Genomic DNA, 10991 nt, shown 5'->3' with positions numbered 1-10991 from the left:
AGACACCATTCTCAACTCAGCTGACTGATTTCCCTCCCCGGTTGCCCTCACAACAATTCTGCTCACAATTCCTGCTTTCAATTACCACTTCCTTGCATTTCTGACACTTTCTCAAATGCCAACACTTTCTGGAGGCATTCTAGGTTAGCACCTGTTCCCTTGGTCCATTTCGGTCCAAATGCCAGCTCTTCCACACAGACTGCCTCTCTCTCAGATGTCAGTCCTCCATTCTATAAGTGACGTTACTCCTTATCCACTGAGTGCCACTGTGTGATTGGCATAACCGAACACTTGCAGGGGATAGTAGAGGACACTGATTCCAAGTTACATAGCAGGACATGCAGAACGAGCGAGAAAGGTCTCAAATCTATACTGAGACCACAATCACGTCTACTGACCTAGATCCGAAGGTGGCAGTGGTGGGGATACTGTCACATTCCTCCTCTGAAGACTGACAACAACTCCTGGTTTTTCCACACGTGTGGAATTCCAGATGATTCTACACTGTGTAATGGCAAAACCGGGCTGCAATCAATTAAACATTATACAAATGTCAAGAGTTTGGAAGCGAATTGAAGGTTTGGGTACTTCACATAGAACAACAGATACCAGGGAGTGCATTATATACGAGTTGAGATACAAAGTAACTGATACCCCAGAATGAATCACAGTCTGGAATCTAATCGAGGGGTTCAGGGTGGTTTATATACAGAGTAACAGATATCTTGGAGTGAGTTACAGACTGGAATCTAATCGAGGGGTTCAGGGTGGTTTATATACAGAATAACAGATACCTGGGAGTGAGTTACAAACTGGAATCTAATCGAGGGGTTCAGGGTGGTTTATATACAGAACAACAGATACCCGGGAGTGAGTTACAGTCTGGAATCTAATCGAGGTGTTTAGGGTGGTTTATATACAGAATAACAGATACCTGGGAGTGAGTTACAGACTGGAATCTAATCGAGGGGTTCAGGGTGGTTTATATACAGAATAACAGATACCTGGGAGTGAGTTACAGACTGGAATCTAATCGAGGGGTTCAGGGTGGTTTATATACAGAATAACAGATACCTGGGAGTGAGTTACAAACTGGAATCTAATCGAGGGGTTCAGGGTGGTTTATATACAGAATAACAGCTACCCCAGGACAGTTACAGACTGGAATCTAATTGAACAGTTGGGTGGTTTCAGTGTTTAAAATAACAGATACCTAGATATCCTAATGTAGTACTGAGTCGCACGTTGAGTGTCTGCATCACCCCACTTTGTAGCGTGTGCTTTATATCCTGTCCAGCTGTTCTCCTCTAGAAGCCCTCACCCACATGTGGCTAATTATCATTTTCATCTCTCACGACTGACCCTCTACCATCCCATCAATGTCACGCCAAACTGGCCTGTTCAGGAACAAATTTTGGAACAGCCAATTGTCAGTCAAATGTTTGTAGCCAATTTCCACACAGCCAGCTCCCAAATACAGCAATTATTAACCCATTCCCCACCAACACCCCCAGACTGTCCACTGTGAAATCTTTGTGAAACCGAAGTGGCAATTATGAGTTGCCTGACCCACAAGTCCAGAGGGCACAGTATGTAGACTCACACACACAGCACAGAAACAGACCCTTCGGCCCAACCAGTCCATGCTGACCACAATCCCAAACTAAACTAGTCCCACCTGCCTGCTCCTGGCCCACATCCCTCCAAACCCTTCCCATTCATGGACTTATCCAAATGTCTCTTAAACATTGCAACTGTTCCTGCATCCAGGAAGCTCATTCCACACACAAACCTGCTCTCTGTGTAAAAAGAATTTTCCCTCCTGTCTTTTTAAAATCTCTCTCCACTCACTCTAAAAATGTGCCCCCTTGTCTCGGAATTCCTCGCCCTAGGGAAAACACACCTGCCACTCATCTTATCTATACTCCTCATGGTTTTATAACCCTCTATAAGGTCGCCCCTCAGCCTCCTACACTGCAGTGAAAAATATCCCAGGCCTTTATATCCCAAAGTAAAAAGTGAGGTCTGCAGATGCTGGAGATCAGAGCTGAAAATGTGTTGCTGGAAAAGCGCAGCAGGTCAGGCAGCATCCAAGGAACAGGAAATTCGACGTTTCGGGCCAGAGCCCTTCATCAGGAATGAGGAAATTGTGTCCAGCAGGCTAAGATAAAAGGTAGGGAGGAGGGACTTGGGGAGGGGCGATGGAGATGTGATAGGTGGAAGGAGGTCAAGGTGAGGGTGCTAGGCCAGAGTGGGGTGGGGGCGGAGAGGTCCGGAAGAGGATTGCAGGTTAGGAGGGCGGTGCTGAGTTCAAGGGAATCGACTGAGACAAAGTGGGGGGAGGGGAAATGAGGAATCCTCTTCCTGATCTCTCCGCCCCCACCCCACTCCGGCCTATCACCCTCACCTTGACCTCCTTCCACCTATCACATCTCCATCGCCCCTCCCCCCTACCTTTTATCTTAGCCTGCCTGGCACCCTCTCCTCATTCCTGATGAAGGGCTCTGGCCCGAAACGTCGAATTTCCTGTTCCTTGGATGCTGCCTGACCTGCTGCGCTTTAACCAGCAACACATTTTCAGCCCTTTATACCCCAAACCTTCCATACCCAGCAACATCCTGGTGAATCTCTACTGGACCCTCTCCAGTTTAATATCATCCTTCTTATAACAGGGAGACCAGAACTGGACAAAGTACTCCAGAAGACGTCTCACTAATGGGCGGCACGGTGGTTAGCACTGCTGCCTCACAGCACCAGAGACCCAGGTTCGATTCCCGCCTCAGGCGACTGACTGTGTGGAGTTTGCACGTTCTCCCTGTGTCTGTGTTGGTTTCCTCCGGGTGCTCTGGTTTCCTCCCACAGTCCAAAGATGTGCGGGTCAGGTGAATTGGCCATGCTAAATTGCCTGTAGAGTTAGGTAAGGGGTAAATGTAGGGGTATGGGTGGGTTGCGCTTCGGCGGGTCAATGTGGACTTGTTGGGCCGAAGGGCCTGTTTCCACACTGTAAGTAATCTAATCTAATCTAATGTCCTGTACAACCTCAACAGGACGTCCCAATGTCTATACTCGAAGTCTGAGTAATGAAGGCAAGCAGGACAAATTCCTTCTTAACCCCCTCCTGTCTACCTGTGACACAAATTTCACAGAATTAAATACCTGAACACCTAGGTCCTGGACGGTGAGTAATGGCCAGCTATTAGACTGGGTATAGCTTCTCTCTCGCCTTTTCTCCCTCCAGTTCAGGCTGTAAGGTCTGATGGTCACACTGAGAGAATACTGCTCTGTTGGAGGTGTCTGCTTTCGGTTAAAACCCTTTGGTGGACTTTAGGAACCCCACCCGTTCCAAAAGTTTGTTTCTCCTGACTGTGTGGAGTTTGCACGTTCTCCCCGTGTCTGCGTGGGTTTCCTCCGGGTGCTCCGGTTTCCTCCCACAGTCCAAAGATGTGCGGGTCAGGTGAATTGGCCATGCTAAATTGCCCGTAGTGTTAGGTAAGGGGTAAATGTAGGGGTATGGGTGGGTTGCGCTTCGGCGGGTCGGTGTGGACTTGTTGGGCCGAAGGGCCTGTTTCCACACTGTAAGTAATCTAATCTATCTTCCAATTAACATCAGTACAAAGTAAAACAAATTGAGTTTATTGTGTGTGCGTGTGTGGGGGGGAGCTTGCTGTGAGCAGATTGGTCGCCTGCAGCTGTGACATCACAGAATGGACCACCCTGTCAGCCTGAAGATGCGGGAGGCGCTACAGAAATGCAGCTCCTTTTTTTTGGAAAGTGCTTGCTGGTCTCTGGAGTCTCTCCAGCGTGGAGCTGGCCGGACAGCTATTCGGCTACGGGATGCTTCAAGACCGAGCAGTGCCTCTTTAAGTGTTGAGTCCCCCTGGGAAGACTAGGAAAAGGAATCAGTTTCCTGTTGGCAAAGTTCTGTCCTTCCTGGTGTGTGAGGAATAGTTCTATCAGTTCAGGGAAGGTGCTGGGGGAAGAGCAGGGGGGGTGGTGGGGGAAGATTATATTTAAATGAAAGACGTCCTGAGCCAAGTTCCTCCGCCAAGTCTATGTCCTGCCCCGTCCCCGGAGCACCAGTCTGCAGCAGGATGGGGCAGGTGGGCGTCGGAGGAATGGCCGGGGTTAGGAGGCTGAGGTGGCAGATCCGCCTGGCGTTGCTGACCGCTCTGGCCGTCTCTCTGGCCTTGTCCAGCCTGGCCGTGGCTGCCCTGTCCTGGCTGAAGTGTCGCAGTCTGCACCGGTCTCTGCAAGCCTGGGAGAGCACCCTTCAGAGACAAGTAAGGAGGGCTTGGGGGGGGGGGGGGGTAATGCATTGCTCGGGACTGGGAGGGAGGGAAGGTGGACTGAGCTGAAATGGACAGGGGGGGGCGAGAGGAAAGTGTCCGCGGTCCAAGTGCATTTTGATTTGGTCAAACAGTGGGGGGGACTTTTGCAAAGTTTGTTTGTCTGAGTTTTTGTTTTGTTGGAGCAGCGAGAGGTTTTTAATTTCAGGTTGTTCTGTTGCTAATCCCTGACTGACTGGTCCGGGCAGATTCAGCTGCTCCCCGGGGTCTTCCCCCTACCCCCAGGGGAGACTCTTGTGCGGTTTCATTTCCCCCTACCCCCAGGGGAGAGTGTGTGTGCGGTTTCACCCAACTCCGGGCAGATTCTGTGCAATTTCACCCCCACCCCCAGGACAGACTGTGCGATTTCCCCCCCCCCCCCCCCCCCCCCCCCCCTCCACACACCTCCGGATTCTACAATTTCGCCCCCACCCCCACCCCAGGGTAAATTCTGTGCAATTTCGCCCCCACCCCCACCCCAGGGTAGACTCTGTCCAATGTCACCCCCACCAACCCCAGAGATTCTGTGCAATGACACTACCCCAGGGTAGACTCTGTGCAATGTCACCCCCCCCCTCCCCCCGCCCCAGGGTAGACTCTGTGCAATGCTCCCGTGATGTGGAGGAGCCGGTGTTGGACAGGGGTGGATGCAGTGCAAAATCTCACAACTCCAGGTTAAGGTCCAACAGGTTTATTTGAAAGGACAGTAATCTCAGAACTGTGTGCATTTGCCTCCTCCCCTCCCCTCCCTGCCCCAGTCAGGACTGTGTGCATTTACCCCCTCCTCTCCCCTCCCCAGTCAGGACTGTGTGCATTTCCCCCCTCCCCTCCCCTCCCCGCCCCGCCCCAGTCAGGACTGTGTGCATTATCCATCTGCTCCCCCCACCAAACCAGGATTGTGTGTGTCACCCCCTCTCCCTCCCTCCCGCCGGGTCCCTGCAGAGTGGGGTGTGTTTTCCCTTGCGCTAGACATCAGGGTACAGCTCCTGAGGAGCATGGCTGACTCACTAATCCCCTGTGACCCCCCCCCACTCCCCATTGCCTTCCAATCAGAAGGTGGTGGGTTCAACTCTTTCCTGCTTCCTCCCTTGCCTGCCCTGCCCTGCCTTGCCTCAGGTAAGAAGGCTGTGTGGGCCAGGGGGAGCTAGGTTGAGTCTGAGCAAGATCTGCCTACAGTCTACAAGTCTGGATTCACCCTGGGTGCACACTCCCTGGTGAGCTGGGAATCCATTGGGATTCTGTCGTGACAAGGATGTAAATCAAACATTCCTACGCCCTTTGGCCCTCGATGTTGCACTGACCTATGAAACCAATCTGAAGCCCATCTAACCTACACTGTTCCATTCTCATCCATATGTTTATCCAATAACCATTTAAATCCCTTAAACTTGGCGAGTCTACTACTGTGTCTCATTCCTGATGAAGAGCAGTTTTCTTGGATGCAGGCTGTGCGTTCCACGCCCCGACTACTCTCTGACCAGAGAAACTACCTCTGACATCTGTCCTATATCTATCACCCCTCGGTTTAAAGCTATGACCCCTCGTGCTAGCCATCACCATCTGAGGAAAAAGGCGCTCGCTGTCCACTCTGCGCTGCTAGGAGGCCCAGTGACGGGCTGATTGGTGGCTGTCAGTGTTATAATGATTGTGTGCACAGGAGTGAGTGGATAGGCAGGTTGTGGGCTGAGGCAGCTCTTTTCACCACTGCCCCCTACCCCCACCCTTCATAGACATCAGCTCATCTGAACCTCCGCTAACCCCTATCCTCCCTCAGTCCTCCCTCAGTCCTCATCCCTGCTTCCCCCTCCCCTTACAGAAATCCCCACCCCATATCCTCCCACCATTTCAACATTTCGGTGCATAGCTTCCCTACAGTGTAGAAACAGGCCATTCAGCCCAACAAGTCCACAGGGACCCTCTGAAAAGTAACTTGTCCAGACCCATTCCCCTATATTTTCCCCCCCTGACCTAACCTACACATCCCAGGACACAATGGGGCAATTTTGCATGGCCAATCCACCCTAACCTGTACATCTAGGGTGGCTCGGTGGTTAGCACTGCTGCCTCACAGCACCAGGGACCCGGGTTCAACTCCTATCTCGGGCAACTGTCTGTGTGGAGTTTGCACATTCTCCCTGTGTCTGCGTGGGTTTCCTCCCACAGTCCAAAGATATGCAGGTCAGGTGAATTGTCCATAGTGTTAGGTGTAGGGGAATGTGTCTGGGTGGGTTGCTCCTCTTCAGAGGGTCGGTGTGGACTTGTTGGGCAGAGGGCCTGTTTCCACACTAATCTTTGGACTGTGGGAGGAAACCGGAGCACCCAGGGGAAGCCCACACAGACACTGGGAGAATGTGCAAACTCCACACAGTCAGTCGCCCGAGGGTGACATTGTGAGGCGGCAGGGCTAACCACTGAGCCACTGGGGCCACTCTTGTTTGCAAATGCCTCCACAGCACCATCTCCCTCTGACTCCATCTAAGCCCTCACACCCTTCTGAGATTTGTGGTGTTCTGACTCAGCCTCCTCAGAGATTCCCATCATCCCCCTGTCGACGGTTGCTGAGGAGTGTTCTCGAACAGAGAGGCCTAAAGGTTCCATGAAGGTTACGTCACAGAGTGATGAAGAAGGCATTTGGCACACTTCCCTTTATTGGTCAGAGTATTGAGTACAGGAGTTGGGAGGTCATGTTGTGGCTGTACAGGACATTGGTTAAGCCACCTTTGGAATACTGCATTCAATTCTGGTCTCCCTCCCATAGGAAGGATGTTATTAAACTGGCAAGAGTTCAGAAAAGATTCACTGGGATGCTGCCAAGACTGAGTTATCAGGATAGGCTGGGAATTGTTTTCCAGGAGTGTAGGAGGCTGACCTTTTATAGAGGTTTATAAAATCATGAGGGGCATGGATAAAGTAAATAGCACACGTCTTTTTCCCAGGGTGAGGGAGTCCAGAACTAGAGTACATAGATTTAGGGTGGGAGGGGAAAGATATAAAAGAGACCTAAGCGGCAACTTTTTCATGCAGAGGGGGGTACGTGTAGGGACTGAGCTGCCAGAGGAAGTGGTGGAGGCTGGTACAATTGCAACATTTAAAAGGCACCTGGATGGGTATATGAATAGGAAGGGTTTGGAGGGATGTGGGCCAAGTGCTGGCAGGTGGGATTAGTTCAGTTTAGGGAACTTGGTCAGCATGGACGGGTTGGGCTGAAGGGTGTATATCTGTGCTGTGTGACTCTGTTACTGAGCCTTCAGCTGCCCGAGCCCCTAAGCTCTCCAGCTGCTACTTCCTCTTCCTCTGAGACATTGCCTGACCCTCTTTGACCAAGCTTCTGGTCACCTCTCCCTGGTCTGTCCTCCTGCACTGCCACGAAACACCTAGGTGGATGTTTTACCATCTTCAAGAAGTGCAAGTTGCCCAAGGCCCTCTGTATTGGAAGGCTCTGGAACCTGAGGTGACCTCCACCAATTCAAGTGTGTTAATACCATATATACTCCAGTTCAGAGTCGATCTTGTGTATATGTTGACCCATGACCTTTGGGCCAAACAAAAGTTTCCTGATGTCATCTGCTTACCTGGTTACCTGGGACGACAGGATGGTTCAGTGGTTAGCACTGCTGCCTCACAGAATCTGGGACCCGGGTTTGATTCCAGCCTCTGGCGACTGTCCAGTCTCCACACAGACATTCTCCCTGTGTCTGCGTGGATTTCCCCCCACAACCCAAAGATGTGCAGGTTAGGGTGGAATGGCCATGGGAAATTGCCTGTAGTATTTAGGGATGAGCAGGTTAGGGTGGATTGACTGTGGGAAATTGCCTGTAGTGTTCAGGGATGAGCAAGTTAGGGTGGAATGGCCATGGGAAATTGCCTGTAGTATTTAGGGATGAACAGGTTAAGGTGGATTGACTGTGGGAAATTGCCTGTAGTGTTCAGGGATATGTGAGTTGGATGCATTGGTCAGGGGTAAATGCAGAGTAATGGGGAATGGGTCTGGGTAGTTACTCTTCAGAGGGCCAGTGTGGACTTGTTGGGCCGAGGAGCCTGTCTCCACACTGTAGGGAATCCGTATCATCGCTGCAAGAATTCTATATTATCCAGCCCCCAGCCTGCCACTGTGCATGCATAGGTTGCAGTGTGATGAGACAGCCGAGCAGTATTACCCCTAGACTGTTACTCCGGAGACCTAGAACATAGAACAATACAGCAGAGAACAGGCCCTTCGGCCCACGATGTAGACCTAGGTAACGTTCTAGGGACCTAGGTTTGAATCCGGCTGCGGTAGATGGAGGGAAATTGATGACCGTGAATCAATTGTTGATTGTCGGGGGCGGTGGGGTGATATCTGTCTGATTCACTCATGTCCTTTTAAGGACGGAAGCTGCTGTCCTTACCTGAAGTGGCCTACATGGGCGTCCAGACCCACAGCAGTGCCCTCAGGGAGGGGCAATAAACACTGGCCCAGCCACATTCTGTAAATGAATCAAAAGGAAGTTCAGTTCCTGTCCAGTATAGGACAGCCATTGTTCTTTTCGGCTTTCTTTGGTGCTCACCTTAAGGGGTTACGATGGGAGCATTCTCCAGCCTGCTCAGTTTACAATCCCCTGATGTAGCTGAAAATGTGTTGCTGGAAAAGCGCAGCAGGTCAGGCAGCGTCCAAGGAACAGGAAATTCGACGTTTCGGGCATAAGACCTTCTTCAGGAAACTATGCCCGAAACGTCGAATCTCCTGCTCCTTGGATGCTGCCTGACCTGCTGCGCTTTTCCAGCAACACATTTTCAGCTCTGATCTCCAGCATCTGCAGACCTCACTTTCTCCTCGAATTCCCTGATGTACCACTGCAAATGTTTATCCTTGACCAAGGAGGGGGAGGTCTACGCTGATTGGAAGTTGACGGGAGTTGAGGTTGTGATCTGAGAAGGTGTGACCTGCGTAGCAGACTCAAGGGGGAGGGGCTGCAGTTCAACACCTAGTGAATGTTAACTTCCATCTCGGTTGACATTACAGCTGCCTGTTAGGTGTCCCAATTGTGAGTGTAATTGATGGTGGACTGTGGGATCATGTTTGTATGAGATTTTCCTGGCTCCTAAACGGAGGTCACTGGTGAGCACTGGGGGATATCCCCCACCCCACCACCCAGGAGATCACCAGGGGGGAGGGTTTGGATGGGGATTGGACAGGGGGTTGGGAGCAGCGTGAAGTGGAAACTGATGACCAGACCCTACTGTTTGCATTTCTTAGCGTCACAAGCAGAGCTCCGTGCCAGGTGTGGAAGGAACTGCTGAGGGGGAAGAGCTTTTTTTTAGAAAAAAACACAACAACAAAAAAAAACCTCTCTTGGCCCTCTCAGTTGCTGGCAGCCCCCTTTGGAAACCGACATCCACACAGTGACGCACTCCTGCGGTGAGCTCTTGGCAATCGACACAGTGGGCTGTCAAAAGCCAGGCAGAGCTGGCAAGGTATAGGCAGTCTGCAGCAGCACGTACAAGCATGTCCCTGCTACTGCTACTGCTGCAGGATATGGGGCAGTCTTCCTGCTCACAGCAACACCCCACCCACTCCTCCACCCCCACAACACACACACACACACTCACGCGCACTCTCTCTTGCGGTCTCTCTCTTTTTCTCTCTCTCTCACACACACTCTCGCTCTCTGTCATGCACTCCCATGCGCACCCCCTCTCGCACACTCTCTCTCGCTCTCGCGTATGCTCTCTCTCTCTTGCACACTCTCACACACAGCAGTGCAGTAGTGAGAGTCCAACTGGGAATACGTTGGGCTTCATCTGCCAGAGACGATCTATCCCTACATTCCCCAAAACAGTGGCAGCCCGATCTTTGACACTATGGACGCTCCCTCGGCGCTGACCCTCTGACAGTGCGACGCTCCCTCAGCGCTGACCCTTGAACCCTAACCTCGGCATTAAAAGTGTGAAAGCTATTTTGTGAGCCCTGGACTGGCTGTTAAAGAGAAACTTTATGGAGTATATTAATCTGACAAGAAAACTCCACAATGAGCCAACAGTGGAGACAGGAGTCAGAGATGTGCAGCATGGAAACATCCTTCTGTCCAACCCCTCCATACCGACCAGATATCCCAACCCAGTCCAGTCCCACCTGTCAGCACCCGGCCCATGTCCCTCTAAACCCTTCCTATTCATATACACATCCTGAGGGGGACAAGACATGAAAGTCCTTGTGACATGATGATTGTGATCATTTGGGAATCGGGGCCAACAATTGTGAGTTCAAATCTGAGAGTAGCAACTTGTAAATTTAAACATGGTTAATAAATCTGGAATAATCTGGGCAGCTGTCGTCGATTTATAAAAACCCGTCTGCATCATTAATGCTCCTTTCAAAAAGGGAAATCCTCCCTCCTTATCCAGTCTGGAGGAGTTGAGCTATAGGGAGAGGCTGAACAGGCTGGGGCTGTTTTCCCTGGAACATCGGAGGCTGAGGGGTGACCTTATAGAGGTTTATAAAATCATGACGGGGGTATGGGTAGGATAAATAGACAAAGTCTTTTCCCTGGGGTGGGGCAGTCCAGAACTAGAGGGGCATAGGTTTAGGGTAAGAGGGGAAAGATATAAATGGGACCTAAGGGACAACTTTTTCATTCGGTGTGTGTATGGAATGAGCTGCCAAAGGAAGTGGTGGGGGCTGGTACA

The 10991-nt window shown here is 51.2% G+C and overlaps 1 protein-coding gene across 1 annotated transcript in view; it reads left to right on the top strand.

Moving 5' to 3' along the window:
- The first annotated feature begins 4065 nt into the window (after positions 1–4065).
- The window catches only part of tnfsf12 (TNF superfamily member 12), a 45791-nt gene continuing 38865 nt past the window's right edge, over positions 4066–10991 (top strand). The window contains exon 1 of the mRNA XM_060854528.1: positions 4066–4280. Coding sequence (XP_060710511.1) covers positions 4092–4280 — 189 coding nt within the window. The 5' untranslated portion in view covers positions 4066–4091. The remainder of the gene's footprint in view (positions 4281–10991) is intronic.

Source organism: Hemiscyllium ocellatum, chromosome 44, assembly GCF_020745735.1.
Source record: "Hemiscyllium ocellatum isolate sHemOce1 chromosome 44, sHemOce1.pat.X.cur, whole genome shotgun sequence".
Lineage (NCBI taxonomy): Eukaryota > Metazoa > Chordata > Chondrichthyes > Orectolobiformes > Hemiscylliidae > Hemiscyllium > Hemiscyllium ocellatum.
This window is presented reverse-complemented; position numbering and strand designations above follow the sequence as displayed.